We start from the raw sequence: 25,200 nt of genomic DNA, 5'->3' as shown, positions 1-25,200 counted from the left end.
GAGCTTTGAGAGCTGACTGGCAAGGGTTACCTGCACACAGGAATGCAAGGGTCATCGCTTCTTCCAGGTATGTGTAACCTTAACCTACCCCATATCAGGGGCTCCTTGGTTCAACAATTAGCTGTCTTTTCCTTCTCCTCTTTCTTCTGCTCTGCTTTGAACACTCTTCTTTCACCCTTGGGTTATGGTTTCCTTCCTCACCACCCTATTCAAACTACACTCTCAAATATCCCTAAAATTGTCCTTACGGTCGAATCCAATGAGTTTTTCATCTCCCTCTTCACAAGTCTTGTTTTCTAACTGATATTCTCTCCTCCTTGATAACTTCTGTGACCTAGCACTGCCCTGATTTTCCTCTGCCTCTCTTGCTATTCTTTCTTTCTCCTCCTTTTGCCTTTTCCTGAATATTAATAATAATAACCAAAATTTTCGAGCACTCACTATGCGCCTTGCATCTTAATCCATTTAATCCTCATAATGGGCTCATAAGGTGGGTACTAATATTATTTCCACCTTACAGATGAGAAAACTGGAGCACAGAGAGGTTATGTTACTCGTCCAAGGTCACACAGATTGTAAATGGCAGAACCAGGATTTGAATCCAAGCCTCCTGGCTTCAGATCTTTGTTAATATGCCTTTGGGTTTTTTCCTTCTCTTTTTCTGCTCTCTCTCCCTAGAGGAATCTTAAGATCCCATGGCTTCAACAACCACCTCTGTGCAGGTGGCTCTCCAACTCTGAAATCCCTTCCATTCTCTGGCTCCAGATCAAATAACAATATCAATAGCCACAATATCAACCAAAGCTAACATATGTTGAGCACCTGGTATCAGGCTAAGGTGTTCTATAGTCATTATCGCACAGTACCTCCACATTACAGATGCAAAATGGCCTCACAGAAATGGTGCTCAAAACCTCACAGTTATTTAGTTGCAGAGGCAGGTAATAGATCATAAAGTCTATCAAAATAATATAAGCTACTTGAAGGCAAACGTCCCCTCACTTTTGCAGCCCCTTCTGCAACATCTTACATATAAGAGGTATCCAGTATATATCTGTGGAGTCAAATTTAAGTGAGAGAGCGTGCAATTTTTTATATATCAATTATGCCTCAGTAAAGCTAAAAAATTCTTGTAACGAGAGAAGCTCAAAAAAGATGTTTCCTGCTTTTGGGCAACTGCAGGCAGAGTCCTGGAAACTTCTGAGTTGGATTATTTGTGAATTTTGGTTATCCATGACCTCTCTGACCGCATCACTAGATGGAACAGACAGTGTAGAAGAATGAGTATCAGGTGAAGAATTTAAAAATAGAATTCTAGTGCAAATAAAATGATAATAGAGGCAGCTAGCATTTATGGAGTGATTTCAGCCAGACATTGTGCTTTATGCAATTCCCTCATTTATGTCATCACTCCAATCCCAGGAGGCAGGCAATGCTGTCACCCTGTTTCATATATGGAAACTTAGAGTAGTTAAGCAACATGCTCAAATTTACACAACTGGTGTCTGATGTACTTGACCCCTGGTGATCTCTTTTCTCATTAACAAAAAGAGTCAGCTGATGATTTCTAAAGCCTCTTAGAACTCTGGGATTCTGGCATGCCAATGACTCTTCGAGAACTCTAACTTAAGACTCATGCCCGTATTATTGAGCACAGGATTGATGGCTGGGCTGGAAGGACACCTTGAAGACTAGCTTTGAGGAAATGTGATGGTACCCAGACTGCCTGAGTTTTAGGAACCAGGAAGTACCTTTCAGCCATATGTTTTACTAGCTGCCTCTGCAAGCTATAGTCATCATTGGGACAGCTGTAATGTTAGTGTAGCTGCTGAAAATTAATCATTATACAAAAGTAGGAAAAAGGGAAATTTAAATGTATTAAGAAATATTCCAGAATTCTGCCATTAAGCGGTTCACATCCCAGCTGAGAATATATTCATTGGACCATCAAAAATATTCAAAATGCTCCATGAAAGCAGTTGCATAAGTAATTGATAACGGGACAGACCTGGCAACTTCTTTGGAGAAGAATAATAGCCTGGGAGGAGGAATAACAGCCCTCACCAAAGATGTCAACATCCCCTGAAACATATGGATATGTTACCTCACATATACAGGGGAGGTAAAAATTCTCCTCTACCGTCTTACGGTCTCTAGCTGGGAATAAGAATTAAATTGACATAAGACAGATTAATAGGAGAGAAACATACACATTTAATTAAATGTTAACATGTACATGGGAGCCTTCACAAGGAAATGAAGACCCAAAGAAGTGACTAGAGCACAAAATTTTTTACGTTTTAGACAAAGAAATGATAAATGTGTGAGGAAACAAGACAGACAAAGGGATTGGGGCTAGATGCAATAAATTGTGAGGAAGTGACTAGGAGATACAGAGGAGGGGAAAGTATTGGAAGATAGGGTTATTTTAGTAAGTTTGTTTGTACAGATCTGTTTCAAGGTCCATTCACAGTCTCTGGGAGTAAAGATGCTCTTCTCATCCTGGTACAGGGAGGGCATCTTTCTTGTGGGAAATTATGGCCAGCTTTTAGGTAGAAAAGGGTAGGTCATAAAGCTCTTCCTGCATCTTCTGCCTCTCAATTGCCTCCAGCTCAAAATAAAGAATATGCGAAAGTGGAATATTTTGGGGTGGCATGTCCTGAACCCCATCACATGGTCAAAGGGACTTTGCAGATGTGCTAAAGATCTTGAGATGAGCAGATTATCCTGGATTATACTGGTGGGTCCAATATAATCACAAGGGTCCTCATCAGAGGGAGGCAAGAGACCAGAAAGGAGAGAAGATGCTATGCCACTGGCTTTGAAGATGGACCAAGGGGCCGTGAGCCAAGGAAGGTGGGCAGCCTCTAAAAGCTGCAAAAAGCAAGGAGATGGATTCTCCCCTAGAGCTTCCAAATCAGCCCTACTAACACCTTGATTTTAGCCCAATGAGAGTGATTTTTTTTAATTTTGTTTATTTATTTATTTATTTATTTATTTATTTGGCTGTGTTGGGTCTTCGCTTCCGTGCGAGGGCCTTCTCCAGTTGTGGCAAGCGGGGGCCATTCTTCATCGCGGTGCGCGGGCCTCTCACTATCGTGGCCTCTCTTGTTGCGGAGCACAGTCTCCAGACGCGCAGGCTCAGTAGCTGTGGCTCACGGGCCCAGTTGCTCCGCGGCATGTGGGATCTTCCCAGACCAGGGCTCAAACCCGTGTCCCCTGCATTAGCAGGCAGATTCTCAACCACTGCGCCACCAGGGAAGCCAATGAGAGTGATTTTTGACAGAACTGAATTTTCTACGGAATTGTAAGGGAATATATTTCTGTTATTTTAAGCCACTAAATTCACTTAATTTTTTACAGCAGCAATCAGAAACTCATACAGGGAGACCCAGTAAGTGTTAGTACTGCCCTCCCTTCCACTCTGAAAGGGCCACTGCTAGCCCATAGGATTTTCTCCCAAATCCTGCAATTAGTCTGGATTGTCCCAAATGACCAAGTTAGCATATCACACCCTCTACTGAACTTTGAGACCCTAATCAAATCTAGGGAGCAGCATCTTCTGGAGAAAGGGCACCCCTTCCTCAAGTCACTATCACAATAAACTGCCAACTTAGGGTGTACAATCTGAACACCTCCACTTTGCATGCAGCACTGTGTGGGATTTCTGAAAGGGAGATAATGTGGGGTGGTAGGTTAGCAGCAGGAACCCAGAGCCTGGTTTAATCTCAACTCTGCCACTGGACTAGCTCTGGGAAATGGAGCAAGTTACTTAACCTCTCTGTGCCTCTGTTTCTTAACCTGCACAATGCAGTTAATGCTAATGGTATTCACCTTTTTTTTTTTTTTAACATCTTTATTGGAGTAGAATTGCTTTACAATAGTGTGTTAGTTTCTGCTTATAACAAAGTGAATCAGTTATACATATACATATATCCCCATATCTCTTCCCCCTTGCGTCTCCCTCCCTCCCACCCTCCCTATCCCACCCCTCTAGGTGGTCACATAGCACCGAGCTGATCTCCCTGTGCTATGCGCTGCTTCCCACTAGCTATCTATTTTACATTTGGTAGTGTATATATGTCCATGCCACTCTCTGACTTCGTCCCAGCTTACCCTTCCCCCTCCCTGTGTCCTCAAGTCCATTCTCTAGTAGGTCTGCGTCTTTATTCCTGTCTTGCCCCTAGGTTCTTCATGACCTTTTTTTTTTTTAGATTCCATATATATGTGCTAACATACGGTATTTGTTTTTCTCTTTCTGACTTACTTCACTCTGTATGACAGACTCTAGGTCCATCCACCTCACTACAAATAACTCAATTTCGTTTCTTTTTATGGCTGAGTAATATTCCATTGTATATATGCGCCACATCTTCTTTATCCATTCATCTGTCGATGGACACTTAGGTTGCTTCCATGTCCTGGCTATTGTAAATAGAGCTACAGTGAACATTGTGGTACATGACTCTTTTTGAATTATGGTTTTCTCAGGGTATATGGCCAGTAGTGGGATTGCTGGGTTGTATGGTAGTTCTATTTTTAGTTTTTTAAGGAACCTCCATACTGTTCTCCATAGTGGCTGTATCAATTTACATTCCCACCAACAGTGCAAGAGGGTTCCCTTTTCTCCACACCCTCTCCAGCATTTATTGTTTGTAGATTTTTTGATGATGGCCATTCGGACCAGTGTGAGATGATATCTCATTGTAGTTTTGATTTGCATTTCTCTAATGCTTAATGATGTTGAGTATTCTTTCATGTGTTTGTTGGCAATCTGTATATCTTCTTTGGAGAAATGTCTCTTTAGGTCTTCTGCCCATTTTTGGATTGGGTTGTTTGTTTTTTTGATATTGAGCTGCATGAGCTGCTTGTAAATTTTGGAGATTAATCCTTTGTCAGTTGCTTTATTTGCAAATATTTTCTCCCATTCTGAGGGTTGTCTTTTCGTCTTGTTTATGGTTTCCTTTGCTGTGCAAAAGCTTTTAAGTTTCAATAGGTCCCATTTGTTTATTTTTGTTTTTGTTTCCATTTCTCTAGGAGGTGGGTCAAAAAGGATCTTGCTGTGATTTATGTCATAGAGTGTTCTGCCTGTGTTTTCCTCTAAGAGTTTGATAGTGTCTGGCCTTACATTTAGGTCTTTAATCCAATTTGAGTTTATTTTTGTGTATGGTGTTAGGAAATAATGATGAAAAAACTGAAAGTGAGATTAAGAAAACACTCCCATTTACCATTGTAACAAAAAAAATAAAATACCTAGGAATAAACCTACCAAAGGAGACAAAAGACCTGTATGCAGAAAATTATAAGACACTGATGAAAGGAATTAAAGATGGTACAAAAAGATGGAGAGATATACCATGTTCTTGGATTGGAAGAATCAACATTGTGAAAATAACTCTACTACCCAAAGCAATCTACAGACTCAATGCAATCCCTATCAAACTACCACTGGAATTTTTCACAGAACTAAAACAAAAAATTTCACAATTTGTATGGAAACACAAAAGACCCCGAATAGCCAAAGCAATCTTGAGGGAAAAAAATGGAGCTGGAGGAATCAGGCTCCCTGACTTCAGACTATACTACAAAGCTACAGTAATCAAGACAGTATGGTACTGGCACAAAAACAGAAATATAGATCAATAGAACAGGAGAGAAAGCCCAGAGATAAACCCACGCACATATGGTCATCTTATCTTTGATAAAGGAGGCAAGAATATACTATGGAGAAAAGACAGCCTCTTCAATAAGTGGTGCTGGAAAAACTGGACAGCTACATGTAAAAGAATGAAATTAGAGCACCTTCTTTTTTTTTATTCCACATGTTTTTATTTTAAAATAAAGGACAAAAAATGCATCATATTATTTTACATATACTTACAAAATAGTTTTCTGCAGATATTATTGCTTTTATTGTTTGATTGAGTGTGATTCATTTTTAAAAGTTCTCACATTTCTGCCCAAGGCAGTGTTTGGCTCACAGCAGTCACTCTTTCTATATATTTGAAATGCTTTATGGGAATTAAAAACTTAAGAATTTATGTCATTTTAGTTCTCTTTCTCATGAATATTTTAATGATCTGATCTAGTAACCCCTTGACACTAAGATCACTCATTTTTTTAAAAGCTATATATTAGATTTTTCTAGTTTATAACATAAAATAATTTAGATTAGAATGTGTAAATCATTGTATAATTTCAATATTTCCAACTATAGATACTATGGAAATAGCAGTCACAATCAGCTTTCTGGTTTTGTTTTTCTTTGGTTTACCCTTTAAACTTTTTATCTTATATTGGAGTATAGCCGATTAACAATGTTGTGATAGTTTCAAGTGCACAGCAAAGCGACTCAGCCATTCATAAACATGTATCCATTCTCCCCCAAACTCTCCTAGTTTATAATATAAATTCAACTAAAATATCATTAAAACAAGCAGAAGCCATAATTTGGTGGCTCAGAAAAAAATAATTTTGAAGTTGAAGTTAATAAATGCCAAACATAAATTTTTCCCTGCTAAAAATAACACTAGAGACAGTACAAAGAATATTATAGGATGATGGCTGAATGACTTTTAAGCTTTTAAAAGAGTCTCAGTGATGCAATTTTAGTTATATTGGAAAGTATTTTTATTCTTTATAAACCAGCTATTATTCCTTATGTCTAAATTCCTGGTTGAGAGAAGAAAACATTTGTATATGTCTCTAAACTGGGTCATTTCTATATTTTGCAATTCTCTGTTTTAAAAAATTGCAATTAAAAGGAAAAGTCAGAAATACAACCTGAAGAGCAGGAAAGATGAAATGTTTAATGCTGTTCCTTAGAGTTTGTCTTCCCAAATTGTCCCTCCAGTTCATAATTCTTTCATAAGGATTTTGAACGTTCTTATGTTTATTATTAAACATTATTTCAGGGGACAGTAATTTAATTACTATCATGAGTATAATTTTTCAATATACTATTTTTTATTTCAGAATCTTTTGCAAAGTATTGTTTAAAACGGTGCACGCCAATGAAGTCTCCCACCTCCTTAGCAACTAGATACTCTCAAAATTACTTCCAAAAACCAAAATCTGCCAGAAGATATTTGCTAAAAATTAATTTTTCTAGTATTCACCTTCTAAAGTCGTTAGAAAGCTGAAGTATGTTCATGTACCTAAAATGTTTAGAACAATGCCTGACATGTGGTAAGAGCTCAATTCCTCTTGGATATTGTGGAGGCTGCCCTTAGAACCTTGCCCAATTTCCCCCACCCAGGAAATCCTCTCCCCAAGACAGGAGTCTCTCTCTTCAAGAGAAATTTCACTGGTGTGTTCATAGGCAGGATGGAGGGGTGTTTGCATCACAGGGCATGCCGCATTTTAATCCAAAAATTCCCATCTCCTCCAAGTCTTTGTTCACAGACACCAGCCACCACATCTTCTGACCCTCCCCAAGGAAGCCAAGACATTCCCCCCCCACTTCACCAGACTCTCAGCCTCAAGCCCTCCAATCCCAGTCCTTTACCCACAGGAATCAAAGTTTACCAGCTCCACCAAACTAGTCCACCTTCACCCAACCTGTCATCCAACTTGGTAAACAGAGACCTTCCATGACCAGGACCCACTTTCTTTTTTTATTTTGGCTTTATTGAGGTGTAATTGATATACCAAAAAATTGCACACATTTAATGCATACATCTTGATGAGTTTGGACATAAGTATACACCATACACCCATGATATCATCCCCACAATCAAGATATTAAGCATATCTATCACTTCCAAAGTGTTCATTATTTGTGGAAATGTTTCTCTTTTTATTCTTTCTTTTTTTGTAAAATGATTAACATGAGATCTATCCTTTTAACATATTTTGAAGTATACAACACCAAGTTGTTAAACGTATTTGCTATGTTTTACAGCAGATCTCTAGGACGTATTAATCTTGTATAGCAAAAACTGTATACGCATTGGAAAAGAATGCCCTGGTACCACCATTCTATTCTCTTCTTCTGTGAGTTTGACTACTTTTCATACAAGAGAAATCATACAGTATTTGTCCTTCTGTGTCTGGTTTAATTTCACTTAGCATAATGTCCTCTAGATTCATCTATGTTGCTGTAAATGGCAAGACTGCCTTATTTTTTAAGGTTGAATAACATTCCATTGTGTATATATATATACCACATTTTTTATCCATTCATCTGCAGGACCCACTTTCTTAGGGGGTAACCAATGTTGCAAATAAGGTTACTAGTCACTGGACCTGTGCACACTAGAAGAGCCACATTGGTTGTTCATATTGAAATGTTTCCACACCATGTGTAAATAATTGTTTCCCAGAATCAGCTCCCAGGACACTCCTGCCAGCCCAGACCTTTCCCTGGGACCCCATCGACTGCCTCACAATTCAGCGGCTGAAAGATCACCTACTGCCTCAGAGAGGGTCTCCAATGTCCATTCTGATTGGCTGGTTCCTGAACCGTACCAGTTGTTAAATATTTTGTATATTGTACTTGCAAGTGGCAAATTATTCTAGACATTAGTATGTTATAAGAGAATGAAAAGAAGGTAAGGAGAGAACTAACAATCAGAGTGGTGTAAGATTTATTAAGAAAGGAAGAGAAAAGCCACCCATCTATCCAGCACCTTCAGGTCTTTGCAGAAGCAGGAACATGGCTGATGATACCACCAGATGTTGGGAAGGTTTGGGGAAGAAAAAAATAGCACTTTAGCAGCCACAGTAGAAGTAGCCTTCACATAGAGGCAGCCTTCATTTTTCAAAAAGGCAGAAACAATACTTCCCTTCCAAGACATGTTTCTGGAATTTTGCCTATCCTCCATCAAGAGGAAGACTCTGATTCTGGTCCACTTGAATCTGGGTGGACATGTGACTTGCTTGTAACCAAGAGAATACAGTGGAATGGAGCTGCATGACCTCCTGGACTGGATCTTGAGAGGAGATGTAGCCTGGTTGGCCAGAACACTCATGCTTAGAGCTCTGAAGTGTCATGGAAGCTGCCTGACCAAGGCTGACATGATGGGAGGAAGCCCAAACTGCCCTAGGCCCTGAGACTACATGAAGCCATGTCCAGCCAGTTCCCAGATGCTCCAGCCCCATCACTGTCTAACAACAACTGTATAAGAAGCTCCAAGTCAGAACTATTCAGCTGAGCCTTTCCCAGATTCCCAAATCATAGAAACCAAAAGAGGTAATAAAATGAATGTCTACATTTTGTGATAGTTGTTATTCAGCAATAGATAACTGATACCCAGCCCTTGGAGAATATCCTAGAATCTTTCCTCAATCATTTCATGTCTCCCTTCTGCTTCCCTGTTCCAGGACTCTGCTTTCTGCTAAGCTTGTCAGGAGTCATGGCTCAGAAAACCAAAGGTGAGTGCTTAAAGCCTGACTTTTCCATAGCCAGAGATCAGGGAGGGTGTAGACCAATAATGCACCTGGGACCACTCACATCCTCGAACAAGACAGAGGAAGGGGGCTACTTCTGGGAACAGAAATGGGGCAGGTTTACTCCTGTAATTCTTTTTAAGTCATCATTTCATCAAATTTGGGTATATTTTAAGTTTTCTTTTTTTTTATTTTACTGTTGTTTGTCTATTTATTTGTTTTTAGTAACCACAGCATGAACAAGATAGAGGTAGAACAGTGAATAAAACACACCAAGTCTCATTAAGTAAACATTCTGGTGGGGAGAGACAGAGCATGATTATAATCATTTCATTCCAGTCACAAGTAAGTCAACAAAAAATGAGCAAGTTCATTTCAGGTTAACTTTAATCCCTTGGCGATCTCACTAGATTCTGAATCAGCAAGCCTAGGGTGGAGCCTGAGATTCTACATTTCTAGCTAAAAGCTAGGGATGCATTCTGAGTTGCCAGGCTCTGCACATTTTCCCCCCATCATGTTCCCTGCCTCCACTCTGTGTGAACCCTGGACAGCTCCCAGATTTCTCCACTAGACTTAAGCTTGAGATATTTCCTCAGTCCCCATTATTTCTATTCATTTTCAAAGGGCCTCAGATTAAGATCCTTAGTGATCTCCATCTACATGAAGTTATACATAGTGTTACAAAGACAACATGTACCCTTATCACAATATACCTTCTGTGGTACCCTACGAATTCAAATTTTTGTAATCATAGCTGACATTTAATATGTTCCAGGCACTGCCTGAAGAACTTTATATGTATTAATTCACTTACTCCTCACATTAACCCATTTTACAGATGAGGAAGTTGAGGCACAGAGAGGTTAGGACACTTGTGCAAAGACACATGGGTAGTAAGTGGTGGAGTCAGAATCAAACACAGTGTCCCAGGTCTTAACCAACTCATTCCCCTTTTATATATTCTGCAATGATCTTCAGAATAGCACAGTTATATTGCATTGAAATATTTGTGTTAAAATTAACTTGTTTAATGCCAACCTCAGTTCTTTATCATGCATAAGAATCATACTTTTTTCTGTAGCTTGGGTTTGGTATCTTTAACTTTTTAATGTACTGATGTCTCACAAAAGGAAAAAGGTGCAGCTTCCTCAGCCTTGAGAGGCCCTTGCTCAGAGCCAAACCAAATGATAACAGGAGAGATTTTGACTCTGGTGACATCTGACCTGCTTCTCTTCTCCTTGCAGGGACCTGTCCTCAGTGCCCCCAAGATGCTTCCTGTGTCAATGCCACTCACTGTTCCTGCAACCATGGATACATTTCTGAATCCAGGCAGAAATACTTCACATACCCCTTGGAGATATGTGAAGGTAAAGGGGTATTTTTCAAATCACCTAGAGGTAGATGTGGAAAGAAGGCAGGATAAGGGCTTTGAGGAGGTAACAATAATATGCAATACTGAAAACTCTGCCAACTCAACCTTCACCAACAAAGAAATTCTTCCATGAAGTCAGAAAAGTGGGCTCTTCCAGAACCTAGTTAGGTCTCAATTTTCTCCTCCATAATATAGGGATAATAATGCTGACCTCATGATAGCAGTAAGGGGTTTCAATAAGGTAATAATAAATGTAACCGTACTTCATGAATCATAAAGCATTGTGCAATTTTTTGTACAATTTTTTAAGGAGAGAGATTATGTACTGAAGTCGTGGCAAAGAAAGAATAAAAGCTTGGGCAGAAACTTTTTTTAATATAAAGTCCTGTGGTCACCTAAGATGCAAGATGCTGCCTCAACTCAATAATTTAAATGTCCAGTCCTATGGAAGAATAAACACTCTAGAGTTGAGTAAATATTAGGTTTTTCCCCTTTCCTACTTTTCAACCTCCCTCCTGGTTGGAAGCCTACAGTTGGGAGTAAGGTGTATAATTGGCTTCTCTCCTCTTTCCCCACGTAACATTCTACTTTCCTTCACCCAATCTTGCAAGAGTTGTAACCTGGCAGGGAGATGAGGAAAGGGGAGCAGGGACGATACTATTGTTGCTATTTAGTCTCTATGTTCCTGAGATATAGCACTTTCAATCGTGACAGCTTTTGTGGGTTATTTGAGGACAATTCCCCAATCACTCCCCTGAAATTCCCCTGATAACAGCAAATTCCTCCCTACACCTTACTCATCCTGGAGGAATCCTGTGTCTTCTTCAGCTTCTTCCTGATAAAGTCCGTTTGCCACTCCATGTGGCCCTCTCTGAAAGAAACTAAGCAACCCCACACCCAAAACTTCTCACACATGACCTACATCTAGCTCTTGGGAAATATTCATTCACCCTTTGCCCAAGAAACTTGAGATAAGCAGGTGTAGCAGATCTTTCTTTTCTGCCCAAGTGGCTGGCTCACTATTTAGATTTTTCAGGAGGAAACAGGCACCAATCAACTGGGTCCCCATAAAATGCAAAGACAGTGTAATTAGCTGAATGAATTCCTTAAATTCCCTCTCTTGGATTAAGATGAAGAGAAAAGCACTCACACACACTTCTCCTCTTGGGTGGAAGTAGAAGGGCTCACAGGACAGCATCAGTTCTCTCCAAATAAATCCTTCCTCTCTTACTTACCAACTCTTTTTAAACCCTCATATGAACGAAGGCTATAAAAATCATATGGCCAGATCCCAGACATCTCCTTCTTTGCAAATATTGCATCATGGCTTGTTCCTCACTTGAAATGCTTGCCTTGTGCTTTTTCTAATGGTAGATCATGAATCATCTTTCCAGTTCCTACTGATTCAATGGGCTTATTCTAATTTTCTATTTCTTCTTGGAATAATTTTTATTATTTATAAGAAATCACTTATTTTCCCTAATTTTTAAATTTGTGACCATAAAGTTGCATACAGCATTCTCTTATGGTTATTTTAATCACCTCCTTGAAACTGTGGTATGTTCCCCTTCTTGCTATTTTCCGTCAGGTTTTTTTCATCAGACTTGTGTGGATTTATCTGTCTTATTGGTCTTTTGAATTTTTTATCCTTTCTACTATGTTTTTTGTTTTCTATTTTATTGATTTCAGATTTAATCTCTTCTTAATTTCTTTTTTCTGGGTTCTTAAAATGAATACTTAGAGGCTTTATTTTTTCACCTTTCTTTCTTAAAAATAAAGACATATAAGGTTATACATTTTCCTCTGAGAACAGGCTTAGATATATTCTACAGGATGAAGTATTCTTCTTATTGATCTGTGGATGGTTTGTAATTTCCTTTTGATGTTTTTCTACTCCAAGAATTATGTGGGAGGGTGCTTCCTCATTTCCAAAAAGTTAAGATTTTTTGTACATTTTTGCATTATATATTCCTAATTTTATTAGATAATTAAAGAATCATTTCTACTTTTAAAAAATTTATTAGGATTTTTAAACTAATGGCTGAAAATCTCTACTTTTTAAGTTTTTATTAGAGATATCTTTGTGGAAGCATATGATTGATTTTATGAAAGAAAATATATATTTTACTTTCAAGGAATATAAAATTCTCTCTCTCTGCATAGGCTTCTATCTCTTTCAGTTTCTATTTCTGTGTGTGTGCGCATGCGAGTGCCTTTGTCTGTCTCTCTGACTTTCTGTATATGTGTATTTATTGATTTTATTTACTCATTAATTTCCCCATATCTTTACTTTTTATCCACTAGATCTTTCCTCTGTTTGTATGTGCTTATTGATTGTGATATCCAGTTCTTCTCTACTCTTATTTATTTTTTATCTACTAGTTCCGAGAGAAGTGAATTGAATATCCCAGTATAATTGTATTTTGATTTGTTCTTGCTTCTTACATTTCTACTTGTTTGTGCTTTCTGTATTTATCTATGTTGTTTGGTGCATACATATTTGTGAATGGAATATAATTTTCTTCATAAAATATGTTAAGTATCAATACATAGTTTCCCTCTTTACCTTGTTTAGAACTTTGAACCTTAAATTCCACTGAGTCTGATATTAATATTATACATTGTTTTATTTCTGTTTGAATTCTCCTAGTATCTCTTTGTGCACCTCTTTATTTCCAATATTATCAATCTCCGGAAAACAGTATACAGTTGGGTGTCATTTTTTAGCCCATTGTTCCACTTATCTACTGCTGCATAATAAAACCCAAACTCATTGGCATAAAACAACCATTTTATTATGCTCATATGAGTCAGGAATTCAGACAAGCAAAACAGTGATGGCTCTTCTCTGCCCCATGATATCTTAGGCCTCAGATAAAAGGCTCAACTGGCTGGTGGTGACTCAAACAGTTGAGGGTTAGAATTATCTGAAAGCACCTCTCCTCACATGTCTGTGCCTGGGATGGGATAACTCAAAGACTGAAATCATCTAGGATTGTCAACTGGAGCCCCTATGCTAGATCCCTCCATGTAGCTTCAGCTTCTCACAGTTGATGGTTGAATTCTGAGAGGTAATGTCTCAGCATGGAGGTTCCAGAGAGTGAGACTTCCAAGAGACTCAGGCGGAATTGCACGTTTTTTTATGACCTTGTCTCAAAGTCCTATTGTAACACTTCTGCAATAGTCTGTTGACTAAAGCAGTCCTGAGCACACTTGGACACAAAGGGATAAGACAATGTGCCCACATCTCAATGGAAAAAGTGTCAAATAATTTGGAAGCCACGTTTTGAAACTGCCACACTCAATATTCTAGTCTCTATTTTTTTCTCTTTTTTTCCTAGTCTCTATTTTAATAGAAGATTTCCATTTATATTTAGTGTATATTAGTCCATTTATATTTAGTGTAATGACTGACACAGTTACTCCCACGGTCTTACTTTACATTTATTATTAATTTTATATTATTATGATTTCCTCATTTGCCTTTTTCTTTTTTTTTTTTTTTTGCATAGGATTTTTTTTAACATCTTTATTGGAGTATAATTTCTTTACAATTGTGTGTTAGTTTCTGCTTTATAAAAAAGTGAATCAGCTATACATATACATACATCCCCATATCTCTTCCCTCTTGCATCTCCCTCCCTCCCACCCTCCCTATCCCACCCTTCTAGGTGGTGACAAAGCACCGAGCTGATCTCCCTGTGCGGCTGCTTCCCACTAACCTTTTTCTTATTTGTGTTTGTTTTATCAAGTTGCTATTAGTTCCATTTTTCCCTTTATTTATTTAGAATTTCTACTATACGTTTTCATCCTATTAATGGTTACTTTCTCTTTTCTTAATTTCATAATCAAACACATATTTCTCTCCTAATATTTGAAACACTCATCAATTATTTTTCCCACCAGGTTGCATTGTTTTCCCTACCAAGATGATTAATTTTACCCTTACTTCCCCTCTCCCAGTAAAGAGACGACATCCTTAAAATACTCTTATTTTACTCCTCTCCTTTCCTCCTCTTCCTTCCAATCCCCCCCCATGAATGTTAATTTTATTTCAACGTTCATTGTAAAACCCTGCTTCCTCTTCCCTTCATCTTCCTCCAAGTTGAGGTTTCTGTACTTGCTAATTTAATACTTGTTAACTTGTTTGCTTGGAGCCTTTCTTCACATGTTTTCTTCAAATTGGGTACATGGGTAATATCTCTCTCAATTATTGTATAACCTCACCTTTCTTTTACTCCAACAAGTAGATTCTATCTTGCCTGTGTAGAGAATTTTTTAACTCCATCCTCTTACCCCAGTAATCCATCGATACATATCCCAGTAATCACAGAAACTGTCTTCAAGTTTACAGGTTTGCAGTTGGGAATTCCAATACCAGACTGAGTCTCATTCCTTTGTAGTGAATTGTAACTACTTTCTATCTCACATTTTGTAAAGTTTTTCTCAGGAGACCATCTTTACTTTTCATTGGTTAAGGGTATGTCACAGGACAACCCTATCTGAAAGGGAGGTTGAGAAAGAGAGCACCTGAGAAATGGGAACAAGATTGCCATGCTTGGCCTCCCAAACAAGGAATAGCTATTGAGTAAGCAACAGCATCAGCCACACTATTTCACACTCTGAAAATCCCAAATTCCGTGTTTCCTGTAACAGACAGGGAAATCACACATTTTTACTTCCCACTTGACATCGTTGTAAAGGGGCTACAGTGACCCTGAGGACTGGAGACATATTGATTTAACAAAAACATTCTAACTCAATTAGTTAGTTTAGCAGATGTATTAATCTGCTCAGGTTCCTATAACAAAATACCACTGGCTGGTGGCTTAAACCACAGAAATTTACTTTATAACAGTTCTGGGGGCTGGAAGTAGTCCATGATCAAAGTTCTGGCAGATTCTATTTCTAGTGAGACCTGCCTTCTCACTGTACCTTCACATGGTCTTTCCTCACTGGGCATAAGGGCAGAAGCAATGGTTTGGAGTAGCACTCCTGTGTCTCTTCTTATAAGGATGCTAATCCTATCAGATCAGGGCCCCATTCTTATGATCTCATTTAATGTCAATTACCTCCTAAGAGGCCGCATCTCCAAAAACAGCCACACTAGGAGTTAGGGCTTCAACATATGAACTGGGGGTAGGGGGGATATACAAACACAGTCAGTACCCCATCTATATGCCCTTGGCATTTTTCATTCCTTCGTACACCAAGTCTGAGGCTTTCTCTGGCCACTGAAGACCACTCAGTCCATGCTCAGGACAAATGGAAGTACTGGAGAGTTTACATCCCCTGGGAACATTCCTCCACCAATAAATGATAAGATTTTGTGGATAAATACCCCAGCTCCCTCACCCCTCAGGTAGGCTTACCTGAAGTGCATGCTCTACACTGCCTCTCAGAGGTTCCCAGAGGAATTGAACCTCAGTCGCCCACAGTAGAAATTTCCTGGATAATACCCCCTTTATTTTCTGCCTTCCCTTCCCTGTTTCATTTCACCATTTCCGTTGCAGTGTTTTCTGGGACCATCTCCCAAATAAGGTACTTGAACTTGAATCCTTGTCTCAATGTCTGCTTCTTAGAGAACCCAACCAAAATCAACGAAGAAAGGAAAGAACAAAGACAACTATTACCTTAACTGAGTTGTTTTGGAAAGCCAGGATAGACCCTGGTGGAAAGGATATAGCTTCTGGCACATGTTTAGATGTTCAATAAATCTTTGTCAAATGAATGACCAAATTTCTCCTTTGTGTTCCAGATATTGATGAATGTAAACCACTCATTAGTATATATTGTGGTGTGAATGCTAAATGTCAGAATACGAAAGGAAGTTTCTACTGTCGGTGTAACGCTGGATATAAACTCCTCTCTGGGAAAGCACAATTCAGTCATTCCAACGAGAACACTTGTCAGAGTAAGAAAATTCTTGTCTTCTTGTCTCCTTTTCTAATTTTTAATTGAGTCTAACACCAGAAAATATATACTTGTGGTGGGGCCAGGACATGTCTATTTTCTGGAGGGAAACAGGTGATGGAAAGAGGAAGGGGAAAGGAAAGAAGGAAGTTTAGAGAAATAATGGGGTTAAGAAGCCAAGTGAGGGTGTTCCCTGGCGGTCCACTGGTTAGGACTGGGCACTTTCACTACCATGTCCCCGGGTTCAATCCCTGGTCGGGGAACTAAATCCCACAAGCAGTGCAGTGCGGCAAAAACAAAAAAAGGAGAAGAAGAAGGCAAGTTGGAGATGGAGGTGACAGGGTTGTGGCTGAGACAAGATTCTTTGAATTGCAAAGTAAAGAAACCCACTCAGGCTAACTTAAGCAGAAAAGATGAGTTTATGATAAAGATGCGTGGAAACGTCTTGGAACTCAAGGGCAAGAATACAGCTGGGATTCTGGAATGAACTGAAGCTGGGGACCAAACACTGTCAGGGCACCCCAGTCTCTCATACTCTGGGTCTGCTCCTTTCTTCTCTTTCATTGCAAACTGCCTTTTCTGACTCCTAGTCCACAGGACAGGAAATATGGCCACCAACAGCTCCAAATCTTACCATTGTTATTGATCCAACCACCCAAAGAAGGATCAATTGATTCTCTCTTGGACATAATTGCATATTACTTGGAAATGTACAAATTGGCCCAATTTGAGTCATCTGCCCACCCTCAGATCTGTGACCTTGGATAAACATGATCACTGTCATAGAAATCATATAGATGGAGAAGATCTATACATAAGAAACATGGAACTTGGCAGACTATCCATGAGGTATTGACTACAGTTGAAATCATAAGAGAGAGAGTCTTTAAAGCTAAATTCTAGGAAACTGATTTGTGGAGAAACAATAATACTGATAGATAATATTTATTTCATTTGTACTATGTGCCAGGTACAACACTAAGTGCTTTACATTCATTATTTCATTTATTACATGAGGTAAGCACTGTTATTACAGATAAAGAAACTGAAGCACCCAAAAGTTAAGTAACTTGTTCAAGGTCTGCCAACTAATAAGATGATTTTTAACTTAGGTCAGCCTATATTGAGAGTCCACACTCAGCCACTTGCTACACTGCAACATGGGTCTCAGGGAAGCCATAAAAGGGACAAAGCATGCTTTTTTGGTGCAATAATAATAATAATAGTAATAATCAGTTATTCCTCTTTATCAGTCAAGATCAAGCCTGGAAAACAGAAACACACTAGGTCTTTTAAACATAAGTAATTTCATATAGAGAATTGGTGCTGGTGAAGGAAGAGCTGAGAAGTCAAGAGGACAGTGAAGCAACCCAGGGATTAGCAATAGCAGAAATCTGTAGCCATCTTACACCTAGGGGGACAGGAGAGGAAGTGGTATTACCAGGACCCAAAAGCTGGGTCCATCTGATGAGAGCTGGAAATTTAGAAGATATACAGCCCTCAGAGGGCTATTGCAAGGATTAAATGAGATAGTACCATTTAAAGCATTTAGTGCAGTACCTATAAGTATTTGCTAATATTGCTAGCTTTTCATCTGATTCTCAGGAAAACCAAACTAGGTTAACACCCCTGCTCCAGATAGAAAGGTCTGGGAAAGTTCAGGTTGCTCTTTAATATCAAGACTATGGGGCTTCCCTGGTGGCGCAGTGGTTGAGAATCTGCCTGCCAATGCAGGGGACACGGGTTCGAGCCCTGGTCTGGGAAGATCCCACACGCCACGGAGCAACTAGGCCCGTGAGCCACAATTACTGAGCCTGCGCGTCTGGAGCCTGTGCTCCGCAACAACAGAGGCCGCGATAGTGAGAGGCCCGCGCACCGCGAAGAAGAGTGGCCCCCACTTGCCGCAACTAGAGAAAGCCCTCGCACAGAAACGAAGACCCAACACAGCCATAAATAAATAAATAAAAAGACTTTCTCTCTAAAAAAAAAAAAAAGGAGTATGTTGTCCACCAATGGGAGGTGCTCCTGCAAGATTCAAGCCCAGGTTACCCTATTTCCCCAAGTCTCAAGCTGGAGCCCACACCAGGGTCTTGGAGCTGCATGTGCTCCAAATGTGAGACTGAGGTCCAGGTGGGGAAGGTGACAGAAATGAGCACGGGGTGTGTAGGAAGGGGTTGCTGTGCCATAAGTCCACCACTAACTCAGACAATCAATAAATAGTTGTTAAATGAATTAATGAGTAAATGAATGAAAGAATATGATTGAACCCAAAGTGAATTAGTGTTTTACTAGGCAGCAGGCACCTCTGTTGACAACGTATAAACAGGCTGAGATTTTGCCTGGGTTATGATGTTAATCTGTTAAACTCACCTTATCTTACAAGAAAGAGAAATGCCTTAGTTATTTTCCTAATTTTAAGACATTTTCTAATTTTAAGAGCTCTTTTATATGGATTGAGTCCATCCAGGGTTAGTTATCACCAAGGTTGGTAGGTCCAAGAAAACCCTCACAAAAAAAGTATGCCGCTTTCAGCCAAAAGCATGTTTTTCTACAATGAATGTGGTTTCCAATAACAAACATTTTCAGACTCAGGCTGTAAGTAAAAGTTCTTGAACTCTTAAGACAAAACCTTCAATGTACAGGAAAACTCTTTGCTCTTTTTAGCAAATAGACTCAGCTGAAAACCAAGACACAGAATAAGTATAGATTTAACCTCAGTGTGATGGTAACAGATATGTAAACATTTGCTAGACTTTTCTCATCTTTCTAAAATAGAGATGATTGTCCTCACAACGTACAATACAAGAAGCAATATACAAAGGTCCCATTAACAGCTGAAGATCATAAACTGACATTCTAGTCTCAGTTATAATTCCCAGCCAGACTGAATTTTAAAACCTGAAGCACCTAATTTTCTGTTTCCTCAGCCATTTCAGTTATACTATTCAGCCAGGTCTGAATGAAAGAATTTGGAGCTTACAATTTTCCACTTCCTCTATGCCAAGGTATCTCTACCACAGCAGTACTGACATTTGGGGCCCCATAATTCTTTGTGGTCAGAAGCCATTCTGTGCATTGAAGGGTGTTGAGCAGCATCCCAAGCCTCGACCCACTAGATGCCAGTAGCATTCCCCACCTCAAGTCATGAGTGACCACCAAAAATATCTCCAGCCATTGCCGGTGTCCCCTGGAGGCAAAATCACTCTAAGTTGAAAAACACTGTTCTATGCCATAACAGGGAATTTGGACTCTGATCCCCCAAAAGAGCAAATGACCTTGTCAGGAAACATAAAGTGCATGACTTCAGACCTTCTAGATGCAAAGTTACCCACCTTACCTGCCAACCTCTCCACACTTTTACTTTCAATTCCTACAATGACATCCTCTGTTGTCTTTTTCAGAAACCACCCCCCCAGAGACAACCAATAGCACAAAAGAGGTGAGTGGAAGCTGAATCCTGGAACCTAGCCAGGTAACAAATATTTACAAATCTCAAAGCTAGCAAATGGAGGTGAATACTATATATTATATGTGTGCTATATGTCATATACCATATATATGATAATATAAAATATATGATATATATTATGACAACATATTTTGATATATGTTAATTATAATATGTGTTAATTATATTATTATGTTATCTAATATGTATTATATATAACTATGATATATACATGTATATCACTATGTTTATTGCTACATATCTCACTATAGAGATAGATAGATACAGTGTGTATGTATATAAGGGTGTTGTGTGTACGTATATATAGGTATGTGTGTGTCTGCCCCCTAAAGAGAAGATCTATCCCAAACCAAGAAAGACAGACTAAGCAAGACTGTATTAAGATATGCTGAGCTGTTGTGACAAAGAGACCCAAATATCCAATGGCTTTAAAAAGATGGATCTTTATTACTTTCTGACTTATCAGTCCAGAGGCAAGGAATCCAGGCTGGTGAAGGGATTCTGCTCCATGAGGCCATTAAGTGTACCCATGGTCTTTCCATACTGTTACTCCATCATCCCCTGGCATCTTGTCCTCAACTGCATAGCCAAAGCTGGGTTGCTGCAATGCTGCATTCGTACTGGTGGATAGAGGGAAGAGGGGGTCCAGGGCAAGTTCTCTGGAGTACAAGGTGAAGAGAGGAGAGTAGAGAGAGGGCCTCGCTCCTCATCTACTCACTATATGATATGCTAATAATGTCAGGATAACTTCCTTGAGACATGTCTTTTTTCTTTCTTTCTTTCTTTTTTTGGATGCACTGGGTCTTCATTGCTGCGTGCAGGCTTTCTCTAGTTGTGGCGAGCAGGGGCTGCTCTTGGTTATGGTGCGCAGGCTTCTTATTGCAGGGGCTCCTCTTGCTGCAGAGCACGGGCTCTAGGCACACGGGCTCAGTAGTTGTGGCTCATAGGCTCTAGAGTGCAGGCTCAGTAGTTGCGGCACGCGGGCTTAGTTGCTCCACAGCATGTGGGATCTTCCCGGACCAGGGCTCGGACCCATGTCCCCTGCATTGGCAAGCAGAGTCTTAACCACTGCGCCACTAGGGAAGTCCCTAGAGACATGTCTTAAGGTGACAACCCAGAAGTCGCATATATCATAGCCAAACCTAGCTGCAAGGGAGGCTGGGACAATATGGTCTGTGGTTGGGTAGCATGGCCCACATAAAATTTGAGGAATTCATTCAATTATTAAAAGTAGGAGGGGGAAATGGATACTGTAGGACAATTAAGAGAGAGAAACCAAAAACTTCCTGATAGGTAGTAATTTAGTGTCTGTAAACTGACTCTGAATTTTAACAAAGAGAACGATCCATGTCTCTGAGAATCTATAGTCTAGCAGAATGGACTTGTCCCTTAATTGCCCTACTCCCCACCCTCACCCTGCTCTACTCCAGAGTAACTGTTCATGCCTTGCCCTCCCAAGCTCCAGGCCTCCAAGTACATGCTGTTCTCTCAACCTGAAACTCCTTTTTCTAGTTCCTCACCTGGCTGGTTCCTCCCACTCTTCCTTACTCAAGACTCAATTCAGGGGACTTCCCTGGTGGTGCAGTGGTTAAGAATCCACCTGCCAATGCAGGGGACACAGGTTCGAGCCCTGGTCTGGGAAATAAGATCCCACATGCCTTGAGGCAACTAAGCCCGTGCACCACATCTACTGAGCCTGTGCTCTAGAGCCCGTGCGTCACAACTACTGAGCCTGCACTCTAGAGCCCACGAGCTACAACTACTGAGCCCACGTGCCACAACTACTAAAGCCCGTGCACCTAGAGCCTGTGCTCCACAAAAAGAGAAGCCACCACAATGAGAAGCACGCGCACCGCAACGAAGAGTAACCCTCATTCGCCACAACTAGGGAAACCCCGCGCGCAGCAATGAAGACCCAACGCAGCCAAAAATTAATTAATTAATTAATTTTTTAGAAAAAGACTCAATTCAAGTGTCGTGTCCTCCTGGATGACCTCCCTAAACTCCTCCATCTTAGTTAATATCCCCCCACTATGTTCTCACAGTAGGGGATGTGGGGTTTAGAAGTGTAGACAGAGGTTTGAATCCCAGCACCACAATGGCAAGTGACATGGGCAAAATGATGACCTCTCTGTATTAGGGTTCTCCAGAGAAACAGAACCAATAGGAGAAAAGATATAAAGAGATTTGTTATAAGGAATTGGCTGACAGGCCCCAAAATCTGCAGTCGACGCGCTGAAGACCCAGAAGAGTTGATTGTGTAGTTCCAGTTTGAATCCAGAGGTCTGAGACCCAGGAAGAGCCGATGTTTCAGTTCAAGTCTGAAGGAAAAGCTCAAGGCTGGAACGGTCAGGCAGGCAGGAGGAAGATCCCTTCCTCAGTGTTCTTATTGTAGTCAGGCCTCCAACTGACTGGATGATCCCCAGCCACAACAGGAAGGACAATCTGCTTTACTTCATCTATCCATTCAGATGTTAATTTCATCCAGAAACACCCTCACAGACACACCCAGGATGATGCTTGACCAATAACTGTGTAACCCATTACCCAGTTAAGTTGAAACATAAAATTAACCATCACACTCTTCAAGATCAATTTACTCATCTGTAAGACGGGGGTGGTAATGGCACCCTTGGATAGACGAGCAGGTTAGATGAGATAATATATGTGTAGTATTTAGCACAGTGCCTGACCCAGAATACATGTTTCATCTATGTTATCCATCGTTATCTCCGTCAGACTGATAATATTTACATGGTGTGCTGTCACCCTCTAGACAGTGAGCTTCTTGAGGGCAGGAATCAGACCAAGCCCACATTGGGAGTTCAGCAGCTGTTCATTGAAGTAATGAACAAATAATCATGTTATCAACAGGAGCATTTCATTATAAACTGTCATGGCCAGGTTCCTCAAAAAATTAAACATAGAACTACCAGGTGACACGGCAATTCCACTCCTAGGAATATACCCAAGAGAACTGAAAGCAGGGACCCAAACATATACCCGGACAAAAGTATACTTCAAAAAGATACATACACCCCTATTTCATAGCAGCACTATTCACAATAGCCAAGACATGGAAACAACCTAAATGTCCATTGACAGATGAATGGATAAAGAAGATGTGTTATATATATACAATGGAATACTACTCAGTCATAAAAAGAATTAAATAATGCCATTTGCAGCAACATGCATGGACCTAGAGATTATCATACTAAGTGAAGTCAGTCAGAAAGAGAAAGACACATACCATATGATATCACTTGCATGTAGAATCTAAAGTATGACACAAATGAACTTATTTACAAAACAGAAACAGACTCACAGACATAGAGAACAGACTTTTGATTACCAAGGAGGGAGGAGGGCAGTAAGGGAGGTATGGAAGGAGAGTCTGGGATTAGCAGATGCAGACTATTATATATATTGTAGAATGGATAAACAACAGGGTCCTACTTTATAGCACAGGGAACTATATTCAGTATCCTGTGATAAACCATAATGGAAAAGAATATGAAAAAGAATGTATATAAAACTAAATCACTTTGCTGTACAGCAGAAATTAACACATTGTAAATCAACTATACTTCAATAAAATAAATTTTAAAAAGAAGAAAGCAGGGACCCAAATAGATACTTGCACACCTATGTTCTTAGCAGCACTATTCACAATAGCCAAAAGGCAGAAATGACCCAAATGTCCATCAACAGATGAATGGATGAATAAAATGTGGTATATCCATACAGTGGAATATTATTCAGCCATAAAAAAAATGAAGTTCTGATTCCCACTACGACATGGATGACCTTAAAAACATTATGTTTAGTGAAAGAAGTCAGACACAAAAGATCACATAGTGTATGATTCCATTTATATGAAATGTCCAGAATAGGCAAAGCCATGGAAACAGAAAGCAGATTTGTGCTTTCCAGAGGCTTGGGGAAGGGAGAATGGGGAGTAACTCTTTAATGGGTTTTATTTGGAGATGATGGAAATGTTTTAGAACTACATAGAGGTGATGATTCCACAACATCATGAATGTACTAAATTGTCACTAACTTGATCCCCTGGGGATCAAAATCGCCCCCAGTTAAGAACCACTGGTCTATTTCTAGAAACCTTACCACTTCCTTGTTGGTAAAAGATGTTCATAATAACTAACACTTATATGGTGTTTACCAGGCACAGACACTGTTCTAAAAACGTAGCATCTCTTCACTTATTTAATCTTCCCCAAAACTCTATGGGGTCTTAGTTCTGTCCTCATTCTAAACAGGGTACCTGAGGCACAGAGCGATTGAGTGACTTTCCCAAGGTTGCTCAGCAGGTGAATGGTGGGGTCAGGATTTAAACTAGTTGTCTGGCTCCAGCACCTGCTTTCTTGTGTTTTCTTCTGACCCTCTGGATGTGGGACACATCAGATTGGATTTTTTTTTTAATTCTTTATCTCTTCAAAGCTGCAACAGGTTGTTGAGAATATCGAGTCACTTCTCACCAATAATACTGTATGGGGAATGGAAGAGAGGAGAAACATCACAGCCACGTTCACATCTATTCTCCAGAAAATCGAATCAGTTGTTCTAGAAACGGCCTTGAAAACCCCAGACCAAAAACTCCAGAAAGTCCAAAACCGTACTGTGGGTAAGAAGACAATAAGGCATGATACACACAGGATATGGTTACTAACTGGGGTCTGGATTGAACAATTAGAAAAGTAAATAAGTACTGTATGAGTCCATTAATATAAAATTCTAGAAAATGCAAACTAATCCATAGTGACGGGGAGGAGAGGGCAGGTGAAGGGATGAAAAAAGGGCATGAGAAAAATTTGGAGAAATTGTTGGGGGTGATAGAAATGCTCTCTACCTTGATTGTTGTGGTGGTTTTACAGATGTATACACTCAGTGAAACTCATCCAGTTGTACACTTTAATACATACAATTTTTTGTACATCAATTACACCTCCATAGAGCTGTTTTTAAAAATTGCCAGTGGGGGAATTCCCTGGTGGTCCAGTGGTTAGTACTCGGTGCTTTCACTGCCAGGACCCGG

At 39.8% G+C, this 25,200-nt stretch overlaps 1 protein-coding gene across 1 annotated transcript in view; it reads left to right on the top strand.

The window, feature by feature from the left end:
- ADGRE3 (adhesion G protein-coupled receptor E3) overlaps positions 1–25,200 on the top strand; it is a 42,123-nt gene continuing 16,923 nt past the window's right edge. Inside the window, exons 1-6 of the mRNA XM_061188757.1 lie at positions 1–67; positions 9,325–9,375; positions 10,635–10,757; positions 16,521–16,676; positions 20,077–20,114; positions 24,606–24,789. Of these exons, the coding sequence (XP_061044740.1) occupies positions 43–67; positions 9,325–9,375; positions 10,635–10,757; positions 16,521–16,676; positions 20,077–20,114; positions 24,606–24,789 (577 nt within the window). The 5' untranslated portion in view covers positions 1–42. The remainder of the gene's footprint in view (positions 68–9,324; positions 9,376–10,634; positions 10,758–16,520; positions 16,677–20,076; positions 20,115–24,605; positions 24,790–25,200) is intronic.

The sequence above is a fragment of the Eubalaena glacialis genome, chromosome 4, assembly GCF_028564815.1.
Source record: "Eubalaena glacialis isolate mEubGla1 chromosome 4, mEubGla1.1.hap2.+ XY, whole genome shotgun sequence".
NCBI classification, from domain to species: domain Eukaryota; kingdom Metazoa; phylum Chordata; class Mammalia; order Artiodactyla; family Balaenidae; genus Eubalaena; species Eubalaena glacialis.
Note: the sequence above shows the minus strand (reverse complement) of the source record. Positions and strands in the feature narration are given on the sequence as shown.